The 15,980-nt window shown below is 38.4% G+C and overlaps 1 protein-coding gene across 6 annotated transcripts in view; it reads right to left on the reverse strand.

The window, feature by feature from the left end:
* rbm19 (RNA binding motif protein 19) overlaps positions 1–15,980 on the reverse strand; it is a 250,198-nt gene that overhangs the window by 233,710 nt on the left and 508 nt on the right. For 2 of the 6 annotated variants that reach the window (XM_088000096.1, XM_088000097.1), the window contains exons 1-3: positions 10,672–11,058; positions 7,025–7,207; positions 3,895–4,023 (exon numbers count right to left, since the gene is read on the reverse strand). In XM_088000096.1, coding sequence (XP_087856222.1) covers positions 3,895–4,023; positions 7,025–7,207; positions 10,672–10,767 — 408 coding nt within the window. In that variant the 5' untranslated portion in view covers positions 10,768–11,058. Of the gene's footprint in view, positions 1–3,894; positions 4,024–7,024; positions 7,208–10,671; positions 11,061–15,980 lie in introns of those variants that run through there. The other 4 variants (XM_088000100.1, XM_043715848.2, XM_088000099.1 and 1 more) reach the window with 3 other exon arrangements.

Raw genomic sequence — 15,980 nt, forward strand, 5'->3', positions numbered from 1 at the left:
AGTTCAGAGAACATCAGAGTTGCATCCTCAAGCAAGTTTTAAGTTTCTCTCCCAGTAGATGTTTTCCAGCTCTTTTTAAGGGAAGCCAGTCATCCCAGCAAAAGTGTCTGGTTTGCAAAGCTTCCAGGCCAGGTGAGTTTGAATATAAATCTGAAAGGTAATGGAACTAAAATAAAGTTCTTCTCAGATTTGTGAAAAGCATATGGCAGCAGACTTGGAAAAGAACTATAACATTTTCTCCATGGTACACAAGAAAGTACCTGGAAGGACTGAGCTAAGTAGAACTTTAAAGAGTTGAGATCCAGTTGATTTCTCTGGACTGGAGTTTCTATAATAGATAGTGCTGAACAACAGATTGAAAGGTTGGTTTGAATTTTGTGTTAAGGTCTTTTTAAAATAGTCTGGTTTGTTTGTTTTTTTAAAGAAACCTCTTCAACCTCATGTAACTATGATATAATCATCAAATTAACTAATAACAAAATTTTGAAATATGATCTGTCAAGCCAGATTTTATTCTAGGATCTGACTTGGTATTATAATCAGAATAGACTCGGAGTCATAGAAACGTACAGCATGAAAACAGACACTTCGATCCAACTCCTCCATGCCAACCAAGTTTCCCAAACTAAACTAGTCCGACTTGCCTGCGTTTGGTCCATATTCCTCTAAACCTTTCCTATTCATGCACCTATCCAAATGTCTTTTAAAAGTTGAACTATATTCGCATCCACCACTTTCTCTGGCAGTTCATTCTACACTCAAAGCACCCTCTGGAAATGTTGCCTCTCAGGTCCATTTAAATCTTTCTCCACTCAACTTAAAAAAAAAAAGCCACCTAGTTTTGAACTCGCTCACCCTATGTGCTATTCACCTGATCTATGCACCTCATTACTTTATAAACTTCTATAAGGTCATCGCTCAGCCTCCTATTTTCTAGGGGAGAAAACGTCCCAATCTTTCCAGCCTATCCTTATAACTCAAACCCTCCATTCCTGGCAACATTTTGGTAAATCTTTTTTGAACCCTAGTTTTTCTGGACATCATTTTGATGCATCTAAGTAGTTTGCTTTTATTGACGTTCATGGTCCTGGGTTTCCCAATTGGAATACAGAGCACTGTGGATTTGTATAAGTTCATCAGTACATCTTTACCCTTAGCCAAAGTTTGATGAAAAAGAAGTCAAAATGCAAATTACACACTCTGCTCTTCATATGCAATTTGATCAGGTGCTTGTAGTAAGAAAGAGATGCTCCAAGGATTGAAAATTACAAGTTGCTAACTGAAATCAGCTATTTTCTCTTTAGCTGTGTGCAAGTGCTCTCTGCTGCTCCACCTTGTTCTGATTTTAAAGAAATTGTTGCACTTGCACACTAATTATTCAATTTTGGAGCCAAAGAAAGTTAAGTCTCACAAATAACAGAAGTACCCTTTTCAAAACTGGCTGGGTAAGAGAGCTTGATCAGTAGTTACTAAGTTAGTAACTAGGCTATGAATTATTTTTGAAGTTTAAAAAATTTCTTACTTTTCCTTTTCCCTCACACTCAATTCTACTTTTTCTTTTCTGTTTCTATTTTTTAATTTTGTATCCAGTTTGACCCTGAATTCATCAACACTAATTAATGCTTCTCTTCAGTCATTTTTACATGTATTTCACAACAGCCTGTACACTAGAAACTATGCACAAAGATTTTTTTTGAAACAAATAGAAATATACACAAGCAAATCTAACAAACAAGTATGCCTTGGAATGCCTGCACTCCAGCAAAATCAGGGCCACACCTGTACTTATACAAGTCAAAATGTCACTGCCTTTTCCAACTGCAATTGCATTCTTCGGGTATTGCATATAGAACCCTAAGGCTATTTGATCATTTATGCTTCTCAATGTCTTAATAAAAGGTACATTACCACTATCCCCCAATTCTTTGTTTTATTTTTCTTTAAAATGCACACTTTGCACTTATCTAATTTAAGTTAAAAATACCACTTGGTTGTCAATTCATTACAATATAAACATTAAAAATACAGGACTTATTTTCCAATATGCTGCTCAGTTTGTCAAGCCTTCTGCAGTTGCATTATGAATCAATTGTAGTTTTACATTCAACATATACTGGTTTATTTCTCTTTCCCTTTTTCAATAAGGATGTTATATTGGCTATTTCAATTTGTATACTGGAGTATCACATGTCTATGGACAGAACTTCTGCTATCGCCTGATTTGTTTCATGATGCGTTCCCACTCTGCTGAGGACTTCCTAACATTTACTTTTCAAAAGTAATGAACAATAGTTATTATAATCCCAAAATGTACAAAGCTTAAAAAAAGTTTTGTGGGACGTGAAATATAATCCAAAATATATTAAAATAACTTTTCTTTCAATTTTGTCTCAAGTAATTGTTATTGTAGAAGGTTTAATAGTGGAGAACAAGAGATATTAAGGTGAATATTAATCCCTACAAAATTGAAATTACAAATTGCAATTTTTGATGCCTAACACAGCTAGTAGTCCCAAAAGAATTTAACAGGAGTGCACTTTAATAGATAAAGTTTTATACTGAAACCAGCCAATAAAGCTATTTCAATACCTTCATCTCATTCCATCAATGACTTAGTTTCATAAAGGAAGCCACATTGCACTGAAGTTGTCAACAAAGGCACTCAGACCTCAAAGTGTAGAAGTTTTCCCCCCAATTTTACAAGGATGTTTGCCACAATATATGATCAGGGTATTCTAAAATAACAGAAAATAATTGTCATGTGGATGGTATTAATGCTCTGTAGTTAGAGATCAGTGGATTTCTAGATACTAGTAATAAATGATAGGAGTTGGAAAGATGTTACAATACACCTCAAAATACTGCAGATCACTATTTACATAAATTTACATGTTAAAAAATATTTTTTTCATTTTTGCAAAGCAAAAATAATTTATAACAAGATGAATTCAGGCAAGTTGCTGGCGTGTTACAAAACTTAAGATGAAATAAAATTAAATTATAATAGGGTAAGACACAAACTTGGTTTCAGATACTAGTAAGAATTTAGCTAACAGTGATTAGATCATGTAAGATAGAAAAAGTATCATTTTGATACATAATTCAATTTTGTTATACGAAATGGAAAGATCTCTCCCACCAAATCAACTTTTATGCAGAACTTCTAGATAAAGAATTTTTTTTGCAAGCTTTCTATTCTTAATACTGAAATTCTCTGTATATACACACTTTCTCTCTCGACAAACTATATCTGCATGCTTATCAATCAGCCAGCATCAACCTTAACAAGATTGAAAAATAAACATTGGAATGATATAATGTATCTCTATGGTTTGTGGGAAGCCACAAATAAAATCCAGCATAACTTCACTATAGAACGTTAGCAGATTAACATTAAAAAACATAATATGTTTTGTCAGTGATTTCAAATAGCTATTTCTTAATAGTAATCAAAAACTGTATATATTATAAATAGGAAAATAAAACAAGGAACATCGGATACCAAAGATCCAAAACGAAAACAGAAATTGCTGGAGAAACTCAGTAGTCAATAGAGACAAAGAAGAATTAATGTTTTAAGTCCTGAAATGTTAACTCTACTTGCTCTCCACAAATGCTGTCAGACCTGCTGAGTTTCTTCAGTAATTTCTGCTTTTGTTGTAATAAATATGCTTTGTTTTATATTCTAAATCTAAATTTAAAGAATTCACAGCAAACAGTAATTGATACTAATTAAAATATTGTAAATAAATATTTTGAATGTTTTAAAAATTGAAAACTTAGCAATAAATTCAAGCATGTCCGAGTCACTCAATTTTAAAAAACACTTATTTCTCACAACTGGAAGGTGGGCCAAAAGGCCTCTTCCTCTGCCATACTGGTGTAGGCTTTTACCTTTGGTCCTTCACTTTTGCAACTTTGTTCTTTTGTCTTTTTTGGAATTTGCCCAGCCTGATTCCTCTGCGAGTGTTTGCTCCATGGTCTGGACAGTCCTGGATCCCCAAATGATTTACAAAACTCCACCTATAATATGCATTGATTCTGTTAGTGGTTGTTACAAGTTGCAATAGTAAAACATAGACTTCACATGCTATTGACAAGAGTGAAACTTCAAGATTTCATCAATTCTCATGTACTTGCTACAAGAGCAGATTTCATAAATATATAACGCATGCCTCCTCCCTATGTGTATATAACCAAATAGACAATCCAATGTACCAAACATGACCAAATTAGACAGTTAATTAAGAGAATTGACCATTCCTACAGCTTTCAATTTTAACTGAGGATACTGTAAAAGCAACTGTTCTTTTTATAGAATCATAGAATCCAGCCCTTCAAGTTCATACTGGCTGTCGACGATCAATGCTCCTAATCCCAATCCTCTGCTTTCGGCCTGTAGCACTGCAAATTTATTCTCTTCAGGTGCTAATTCAATTCGACAATTCAAAAATGCATCCAACATACCCTCAGGCAGTTAATTGCAGATCCCAGCTAACTGATGCCTAAAAAAAATGTTTGTATTCATGTTCCCTCAAGTTGCTTTGCCAATCAGCCTATATTGATTTTCTTTGGCTGTCAACCCTCCCATCAATGGGAACAGTTTAGCCCTATCTATTCTGTATAAGCTCATGATTTTGAAAATCATTATTTAAACTGCAGTGACCAACCTCTTTTCCAAACTAACCAGTCACTTAAATCCCCTTATGCCCAGAATGCAACCCACTCCAGTTATTCAGTAATACTGCAAATAAGCATCAAAGAGTTCCAATATTCCTCAACCAACAAGTAGCCATTTGATCCCCAAAGAGAAAAAAAATGGGTTTAAGTGAACAGATTAATTCAAAGGAAAGAAGGCTGGAAAATTAGATTCCAATCAAGACAACCATAAATTAGCTTGCACAAGTAACAGTGGTGGCCAGTTAGACCACCAAACAGCAACAAACACCACCAGCATCTGCAATGCTCACTTTCTCCCATCAAACATTCTCTCTACCTTTAGCATGTCGTGACACCACACAATATATTTTTGGGTGTTTGAAGTGCAGATTTTAAACAATTGGAACTCGCATTTCAATTTTCATCAACCCAACCGCCACTGAAAATTTAATCCACATAGACTCCTGCACAGAAATAGCCTATTCAGGCTGTGCATTTTTGCTTAAAATCCCTTCTACCTAATCCGATCAACATATTCCTCTTTTCCTTTCTTATGTACATATCCAGCTTATACCACTTTCAACAAACCCATGTTTCACACTTGAAACAAACTGTCTCTCTAATGTATTTTTTGCTGGACTTCAGTGCTGAGGATAAATTTGCCAAGACATCAGAAAAGATTCTCCATCAACTTTCAGGGGGATTTTATTTTCAAGATCTGTTAATTATGTAACTAAATTAGAATTAAACCAAACCCAGTCATTCCAAAATCAGAAGTAACGGGAACCCTTAGAAATCTTGCACAATAAAAATACCACTATGCACAATGCATCTAGGTTCATTAAGATCTACAATAATGGAGAAAGCTAGGCTACTGCACTTTGTTGGAGAATGCGTTTCTGAAAGATTAATTCAACTAAGGTGCCAACAGGATTAAATATGGGCAGCAACGTTTTGTTAAGTACAGATATTTTGAAACAATAGTCCAATGTGAATTACAGAGTTTTAACAAGATACCCACAACAGCCCTTGTGATTGTGGCTGCAGCATGTTGCTAGCTTTTGCCCTCATCAATTCCTCTATACCATTCAAGAAAGTCAACATTCCAATATCTTCTGCTGGCTGTTTTGCACTGTCCATTCTCAAAACACCCACACAGTTCTATTCCTATCTGATCAAAATCCATATATGTGACTTCTATTTCCATGCACACAGACACACTTGAAACGGCCTTCAGCCCCTCTTCATCTTGTGTATTGTACTCCTCAGTTACCTAATTCCTAAACTGTTCCCTCAATGGCAAAACTTGGTTTTGTCTTCCAACATAAGTTAAGAAGTAGGGATGCTCACTCCTGATTGCATGTTTAGCATCATTCACAATGCCTTAGATACTACTGTAGCCCATATGCAACAAGGACTGGACAACATTCACACTTGGGCTTAGAAATGGTAAGCAACACTCATGCTAGACAAGTGCCAGGTAATTTAAATGGAACAGATAAACACAGTCAAATTTCCAGCATACACTGGTGGAAGACACCTGTTTGGAGCAGGAATTTTTTTAAGCTAACTCAATGGGTGGCATGTGGCTCAGTGGTTAGCACTGCTGCCTCGCAACGCCAGAGACCCGGGTTCAATTCCAGCCTCGAGCAACTGTCTGCATGGAGTTTGTATATTCTCCTCGTGTCTGCGTGGGTTTCCTCCAGGTATTCCGGTTACCTCCCATAATCCAAAGATGTGTGGGTCAGGTGAATTGGCCATGCTAAATTGCCCATAGTGATAGGTGCATTAGTAGGGAGTAGAGTAATGGGTCTGGGTTGGTTACGCTTTGGAGGGTCGGTGTGGACTTGTTGGGCCAAAAGGCCTGTTACTGCACTGTAGGGAATCGAATCGAATCAAAAAAGTACAGATAAAGTGCATCAATGTTGTCACAATGTTGCATCAAAATATGTTGTTTGCATATTATTCCCAATTAAAGTTATTAGAAATGAAGGAAACAAACACAAAGAACATCAAACTCGAGAAAAAAATTGAGCATTCTAAAAGCTGAAAATGATTCAATGGTAAATAAATAATCCTCTGTCAGTCCCCAAATTAAATTAATGAAATCTGTCAATGCCAACTGCAAAGTAGTAAATATATTGTATAATCCAGTTAACTATGGCATGAAAATGTTGAAATCTGCAGTCACTTAATACCTAATCAAGATAGCAATCAACAACTTGTATGAATTTCTAAACATCCCTTCTAAAAGTATCTTATAGAGAAGTCTTGGGAGATTTTCAACAAACAACATTATGACAACATTTATGTAACTGCGAAAGAACTTATGACTTGAAATAAAGTAATACTGCAGAATACTTACAGCAATTCTGGAAGTGTCGATGTAGCTCTTATTGAAGTGTTTTAAAGCAGCTTGTGCTTCCTCTTCTGTTTTGAAACCAACAAATCCAAACTTTCGAAATTTTCCATCCTTTGTGAACTTTAACGTGCAATCTGTTAATGTTCCAAAGGCACCAAATAGTGTTTTAAAACGCTCGTCCTTCATCTGGGAAATGAAAAAGTAACACAAACCCACAAATCAAATTAAGGCATGCCTTTGGAATATTGATTCTCTCGTCCTAGATTATTTCACACAGCAATTGCTGTACCGTTGCATAGATTCCAGACCATACAGATAGGTAAACATTGCAGTTACAGAGTCATAGAGAGGTACAGCATGGAAACAGACCCTTCGGTCCAACCCATCCATGCTGACCAGATATCCCAACCCAATCTAGTCCCACTTGCCAGTACCCGGCCCATATCCCTCCAAACCCTTCCTATTCATATTCCCATCCTATTCATAAACCCATCCAAATGCCTTTTAAATGTTGCAATTGTACCAGCCTCCACTACTTCCTCTGGCAGCTCATTCCATACACATACCACCCTCTACATGAAAACGTTGCCCCTTAGGTTCTTTTTATATCTTTCCCCTCTCACCCTAAACCTATGCCCTCTAGTTCTGGACTGTCCCACCCCAGGGAAAAGACCTTGTCTATTTATCGTAACCATGCCCCACAACATCTTTCAGATAAGGAGACCAGAACTGCATACAACATTCCAACAGTGGCCTAACCAATCTCCTGTACGGCCGCAACATGTCCTCCCAACTCCAGTACTCAATACTCTGACCAATAAAAGAAAGCATACCAAACGCCTTCTTCACTATCTTATCTACCTGCGACTCCACTTTCAAGGAGCTATGAATCTGCACTCCAAGGTCTCTTTGTTCAGCAACACTCCCGATTACCGTTAAGTGTCTAAGTCCTGCTAAGATTTGCTTTCCCAAAACGCAGTACCTCACATTTATCCAAATTAAACTCCATCTGCCACTTCTCAGCCCATTGGCCCATCTGATCAAGATCCCATTGTAATCTGAGGTAACCTTCTTTGCTGTCCACTACACCTCCAATTTTGGTGTCATCAGCAAACTTACTAACCATACCTGTTATGCTCGCATTCAAATCATTTGTATAATTGATGAAAAGTCGTGGACCCAGCACCAATCCTTGTGGCACTGCACTGGTCACAGGCCTCCAGTCTTAAAAACAACTCTCCACCCCACTCTCTGTCTTCTATCTTTCAGCCAGCTCTGTATCCAAATGAGTTGGATATAGTTGGATACGAGTTCTCTCTGTATTCCTTGAGATCTAACCTTGCTAACCAGTACCTCATGGGGAACCTTGTCGATTGCCTTACTGAAGTCCATATCAATCACATCTACCACTGTGTCCTCATCAATCCTCTTTGTTACTTCTTCAAAAAACTCCCATGATTTCCCACGCACAAAACCTGTTGACTATCCCAAATCAGTCCTTTCCTCTCCAAATATACGTACATCCTGTCCCGCAGGATTCCCTCCAACAACTTGCCCATCACCGACATCAGGCTCACTGGTCTATTGTTCCCTGGCTTATCCTTAGCACCTTTCTGAAACAGTGGCACCACATTAGCCAACCTCCAAATCTTCTGGCACCTCACCTGTGACTACTGATGATACAAATATCTCAGCAAGAGGCCCTACAATCATTTCTCTAGCTTCCCACATAGTTCTAGGGTACACCTGATCAGATCCTGGGGATTTATCCACTTTTCTGTGTTTCAAGACATCCAGCACTTCCTCCTCTATAATATGGACATTTTTCAAGATGTCACCATCTATTTCCCCACATTCTATATCTTCCATATCCTTTTCCACAGTAAATACTGATGCAAAATGCTCATTTAGTATCAGCCCCATCTCCTGCGGCTCCACACAAAGGCCGTGTTGCTGATCTTTGAGGGACCCTATCTCTCCCTAGTTACCCTTTTGTCCTTAACGTTTTTGTAAAAACCCTTTGGATTCTCCTTAACTCTATTTGCCAAAGCTATCTCATGTCCCCTTTTTGCCCTCCTGATTTCTCTCTTAAGTATACTCCAACTGCCTTTATACTCTTTGAGGGATTCACTCGATCTATCCTGTCTCTACCTGACATATGCTTCCTTCTTTTTCTTAACCAAACCCTCAATTTCTTTTGTTATCCAGCATTCCCTATACCTACCAGCCTTTCTTTTCACCCTAACAGGAATATACTTTCTATAGACTCTGGTTATCATTTCTGAAGGCTTCCCATTTTCCAGCCGTCCCTTTACCTGTGAACATCTGCCCCAAATCAGCTTTTGAAAGTTCTTGCCTAATACCTTCAAAATTGGCCTTCTTCCAATTTAGAACTTCAACTTTTAGATCTGGTCTATCCTTTTCCATCACTATTTTAAAACTAATAGAATTATAACCGCTGGCCCAAAAGTGCTCCCCCTCTGTCACCTCAGTCACCTGCCCTGCCTTATTTCCCAAGAGGAGGTCAAGTTTTGCATCTTCTCTCGTAGGTACATCGATATACTGAATCAGAAAATTTTCTTGTACACACTTAACTAATTCCTTTCCATCTAAACCCTTAACACTAAGACAGTCTCAGTCTATGTCTGGAAAATTAAAATCCCCTACCATAACCACCCTAGTATTCTGACAGACAACTGAGATCTCCTTACAAGTTTGTTTCTCAATTTCCCCCTGACTATTAGGGGGTCTATAATACAATCCCAATAAGGTGATCATGCCCTTCTTATTTCTCAGTCCCACCCAAATAACTTCTCTGGATGTATTTCCAGGAATATCCTCCCTAAGTACAGCTGTAATGCTATCCCTTATCAAAAAACACCACTCCCCCTCCTCTCTTGCCTCCCTTTTTGTCCTTCCTGTAGCATTTGTATCCTGGAATATTAAGTTGCCAGTCCTGTCCATCCCTGCGCCAGGTTTCTGTAATTGCTATGATATCCCAGTCCCACGTTCCTAACCACGCCTTGTGTTCATCTGCCTTCCCTGTTAGGCCTCTTGCATTGAAATAAATGCAGTTTAATTTATCAACCCTACCTTGTTCTCTGCTTTGTCCCTGCCTGCCCTGACTGTTTGACTCGCCTTTAATCTAAACTCTGGTACAGTTGAGAACAGAGTGGTGCTGGAAAAGCACAGCAGTTCAGGCAGCATCCAAGGAGCAGGAAAATGCTGCCTGAACTGCTGTGCTTTTCCAGCACCACTCTAATCTAAACTCTGGTTTCCAGCATCTGCAGTCATTGTTTTTACCCTCTCAACTGTACCAGTCTCAGATTGAAATCTTTCCTCACTATCTCCCTGGGTCCCACCCCCACCACCTCAGATTAGATTTTACTGCCAGTGATGTTTAACCCATCAGAGTGTGACATGGTGACAGCAAATGGACACTACAAACTGGTGGCAGCTAACAGCAACAACTAGCTAGTGCAGCCAGCTGATGACAGCAGCAGTGGCAGTTGCGAAAATTTCTTTTCCAAAAAGTCATGACTGATTATCCACACAACTTCAGTGCTAAAGTATACAAAGCCACCAAACTGAAAGCAGTATTTAAGTACGTCAATCACAATGAAGAAACAGTTGTGAATACATTTGCTCACTTCAAAAAAAAGCCAAGGTTTGTCCAATATAAATGATGGCAGCTTGCAAGAGGACCAAGACACTCCCAAATTGGCAATGCGATCTGAAAACAACATGCAGCTAAAAGCATTTTTAAAAATTTACATACATGGTTAAGACCTTGCCCGTAAATAGTTGCCAGTCAGCTACACCATTTTTATACTGCAGAAATAGAATGAAACCAGAAGAAAACACACACAATATTGTTCTTATATACATTGGTCTAAACGCCACACATAAGCGCTGCCGAACAATTTCCAGCAAAAGAAACAGAAAGTAGGCAACCTCAGAAGCACCAACAGGAGAACAAAACAGAGAGAAGGCAACAAAACAAAGCAGAAGAAGAAAGATGAAAAGTAAACAGCTGAGGATGAATTAGCACTCCATTAACATTTTGTCAGAATTTCAGTTCAAGAAAAAAAGAAGAAATCTATATTTCCCCAGATCAACAAATCACTGATAAAGAAAGACGGCTTAAAAAAAACTGAGTCAATTTCAAGATATACAAACCTTCTAGACAAACCTAAAGCATGTGTCATTGACACACAGATAGAAGAACATATGCTCACAGCACTTGCTGTAAGCCAGCAAAATTTTCAGGTGCTTGACTTTACAGCACCTACTGTCGTCCAAATCAGGATTCCTTTATGAGATGTGGCTCATCTCACCCACAAGACAATGCCAGAAATTTTGTGACATATACAAGAGGACATTGCGCTGAAGTGTGCAACACACAACTCCAGAGCAGTGTATGACAAAGAGTCAAGGAAGGAACAGTATCAAGAGCATTTCCAAAGTTCCACCCATGTCAACAAAGTCCAAGAAGTAACTATAACATCATTGCTTACTGACCCCTGTCATGTGTCCATATGACCAATTTAACACACAGCATGGATGCTGACAAAAAAGCTGAAGCTCTATTCAAGAGTTATACCCAAAAAGGAATGGGCAACCTACAAAGCATATGCCAAGACCGTCAGTGATGCAAGTGCAAATATCATCTTTATGTATCTTACCAGAGATGCAGTCCATGCACGAGCTAAATGTTTGCAATGAGTCTGACATCCCATACAGTGACACTATTTGTCTGCAATGCCAATATAGCTCCTCACAATGGACACTTGAAACCTTTTACGTTGGTTGTACACCAGAACCTATGATTCGTCCATAAGTTTGCACTGATTGATGTATTATTACAATCCATGAGATAACAAACACATCAATTACAACACAAAAGACTCTAAACCACAACATCGAGTCTAACCATAACCTGACTAACCTTTACCCAGACAGGTTTTACATTATTAGCAACTTTAAAAGACAATGCCCAACACATCGTTTATCCTCCTGCAAATGCAGCATTCACATTCAAGTAAAGTTCAAACTGGAATTGGACTCCATTGTACAAAAAGATATTGTTGATGTTGAGCATCAGACTGACAGACAATTCTAATTTCTTGTGCTCTGAACAATTAGCTCCAAAGCAAATAATTATCAGATATATTTATTTTTCTAAGTCAACACTAAGAAGGGATATTAGTTCATACATAGGAGCAACATGACAAGTCAGTGCCAGGGACCAAGGTTCGATTTCACTATCAGACAACTGTCTGTAGAGTTTGCACATTCTCCCTGTTTGCGTGGGTTTCCTCTAGGTGCTCAAGTTTCCTCCCACAGTCCAAGATGTGCAGATTAGGTGAACTGGCCACGCTAAATTGCCCCTAGTATCTAGGGATTATGCAGGCCAGGTGGATTAGCCATGGGAAATGCAGAGTTACAGGGATAGGACACTCTTCAGAGGTTCAGTGTGGACTGGATGGGCCAATTGGCCTGCTTCCACACTGTAGGGATTCTATGATTTTATCTTTCAGCAAAGTCATAGAAAGTGAAAATTTTTAGGACATCTTTCACTAGATATCATTTCCTTAGATTACTCTCAATGTGATTATGTGAATTATATCATCAAGAATCCACCAGGTTGCCTCTTTATTGCAGATGACACTGCAATCCTCAGAAAAACTAAACATGTCGATGGCACAAATTTCCATCAACTCATGACAATGGCAAGGAATTAGTGTTGTTTTCAAAATGTAAAGTCAAAATGAACAAACTTGATTCCTTTATTTCAATCTACTTGTCAACGAGCATTAGACATGATGCCACCAAAACCGAAGATGTACAGAAGATGCCTACACCACTAGACAAAGATGATTTACAATGGGGTCTCAGTTTCTTCAATTCTGATCTCCCATTATCCCGAATTTTACAACCAGTTATCTCCTCTTCGAGATCTTCTCTACAAAAAAAAATCACATGCTGACCGGAAGATCACCAGCACATTTTTCAATCTCTCAATAGTGCTCTATCAGCCTAGCAAGCGTGTACTTCTATATTATGCTCCTTCAATATTTACCACATCAGAAGTAGATACATCCAATAAAGGTCCTGGCGCACATCTGTCACAGGATTGCAAACCCACTACATTTGGTTCTAATATTTTTACATCAGCTCAGGCAAATTACTTCAACATTGAGAGAGAAACTCATGTTCTAGGTTTTGAAATATATGTTTCACAGGTAACTACTGAACAAGTACTTCATTGTTCATAACAACCACAAACTGTTAGAAATGATCCGTCGAAAGCATGTGAAGAACACACCAATGATTATGTGTGACAGTCAGAGAGTACAATTTAGAAGTACACAACAAACCAGACTCCCAAATAACTAGCTCTGATACTCTTCACTGATTTCCAAGCCCAACTAAGAACAAATATATTATTTTTGATATACAAGTGGATATTACTGAAGATACTCTCAGCAACAATTTCAATCATTTTGGCCACAACCAAGCAGAACAGATTCAGCAAGCTGTATCAGATGATGGCCAGCTGTAACTTCATCAGCACCAGGTGGGCCTGAACACATCCTACAAGTCCCTAGATGAACAAGCTCATTCTGGTGATAGAGACAAATTAGGACTCTGTGAATTTAATTTTTAAAGATGATAAGTGGCAATTCAAATTATGTCAAGACATGCAAGACTATATAAACACGTCACATGAGGACACAAAAAAAAACCAAGTAATTGATGCATAAATTCATTTACTGGCCTGGCATTAATAAAGACTGATCAACTAATCGAGTTGCATGAAACATACCAACAAAATGAACCCCAACTATTGAGAGAACCTATCATCCAACTTAAGGTTCCTCATGTATCATGATGTAAGATTGCCTGTCTAATATTTTCCATGACCAAAAACACAATTACACTGTTATCTGCACCTTTCACTAAATTCCCCTTTTTATAACAAATCCAAGATACTAGTGCAACAGTATTGACATGTTGGCCGCTATATTCAGTGTGTTCAGTGTTCATAAACAAATTGTGTCTGATAACAATCCACATTTCACCAGTGCGCCCTTCCAAAGTCAGTGCAGGAAAGGACGTGTTCAACATATACCTCTTCTCCTCACTATCCTCAGCCAAACATTTTTGCAGAATGCACTGTACATACAGAAAAATCCATGATAATCCACAGGAAGCACTTTACTAAGATTTTCAGGTGACCATGCTAAGTATATGTGTCACTAAAGGGAATAATTTAGCCTCACTGACAACTCATGTTTGAAAGGCAGATTCACTCAGTTCACCTCTCCCAAACTCACACTCCCACCCCCCAGCCAAAATGGAACAAGCGTATGATCTATGAGCATGCAGTTATCCCAACTTCAACTAGGACTTAGCAGAAAATTTCAAGATTTTCATACGAATGAAGGGGCCTGCAGGAAGTTACAACGTCAGTGTGTCCAACCTAGGTCCCATGACATTTTAATAAGCGATGGTCTAGTCCTATCAAGAAACAGGCAACATATTCAAACTGCATAAAACAGACCACCTATCATACAGGATGACAACTTGGATACTGAAGTTATTGTCTCATCTAACACTGTGCACCTGCAATAAATGATGTACATCCATCTGTCATGGGCAATGACACAGGCCAAGTTGTGATAATGGCATGACAACTAAATCTGGTTATGTCATCCATGCCAATGCTAACCTGAATGTATGTATTAGTGTGTCTATGTCCACGCTTATATAGGTTTGGAAAAGCATTCCTATTCTTTAAAGTGAAAAACAGAGATGCTGTATTAAAGCAGAGATTCCAGACCAGACAGGCAGTGTGCATTTAAGACAGTTACATAACCACCGTAACTGATGACATTCTTGTCTAAAAGTTGTTGTTTTCAGTCACTCTCTGTTCAACAGAATCTGAGTGTCGTGTGTTCAGTCAGTTATCATGTACATATACACACACACACAAAGTCAGTAAGCACACAGACCAAATTACATGTAGTCTTCTGGCCCAGAAGTAGGGATACTAATAGTGTGTCAGAACAACTGGTCTTTGTGGCACATGTTACATGAGTTAACATACAGGAAAGCATTCAGACCATAATAATGGCGGTAGTATCTGACCCAAGAGTATACCCTTATTAGAAGGTATACTCAGCAATTACTCAGACATTTAGTTCATTCAGAACTAATGACTGAGTAATTATGTTATTGATTATACAATAACACTTCATCTTTCAGGAATCAGGGTATCTCATTCATAATTAATATGGATATAAAGTTTAATCCTCAGAGCACAGCCTGGTTTAGACATACTGCAACAGAACTGGAAAATAATTAAATACGAGGTGACCAGAAGAGTTGAAACAAAAGCAGCAACTGCTTGAGAAACTCAACAGGTCAGACAAGACCTATGGACAGAAAGCACAGTTAAAGTTACGAGTGCAGTAACCCTTCTTCAGGTATCAGAAGACTTGCTTGAATGGGGTGTACCAAGTTAAAAATCACACAACACCAGGTTATAGTCCAACAGGTTTAATTGGAAGCACTAGCTTTCAAAGCGCTGCTCCTTCAGGTTGTGACAATATCCTGATGAAGGAGCATCGCTCTGAAAGCTAGTGTGCTTCCAATTAAACCTGTTGGACTATAACCTGGTGTTGTATGATTTTTAACTTTGTACACCCCAGTCCAACACCGGCATCTCCAAATCATGCTTGAATAGGGATAGCAACACATTTATAACAAGTCAGGAAGAAAGCAAACCAAACCAAAACGAGGGACAGAAACAGAACTGATGTTTCGAGAGCAGCGACCTTTCCGCAGAACAGTAAACCACAGTAAGCTCTTAACAGTCAAGATTAGAGAGTGGTGCTGGAAAAGCACAGCGGGGTCAGGCAGCATCCGAGGAGCAGGAGAGTCGACATTTCGG

This window comes from Chiloscyllium plagiosum, unplaced genomic scaffold (genome assembly GCF_037043375.1).
Source record: "Chiloscyllium plagiosum isolate Xiang-an unplaced genomic scaffold, Cpla_swu_hap1 HiC_scaffold_24, whole genome shotgun sequence".
NCBI lineage: Eukaryota > Metazoa > Chordata > Chondrichthyes > Orectolobiformes > Hemiscylliidae > Chiloscyllium > Chiloscyllium plagiosum.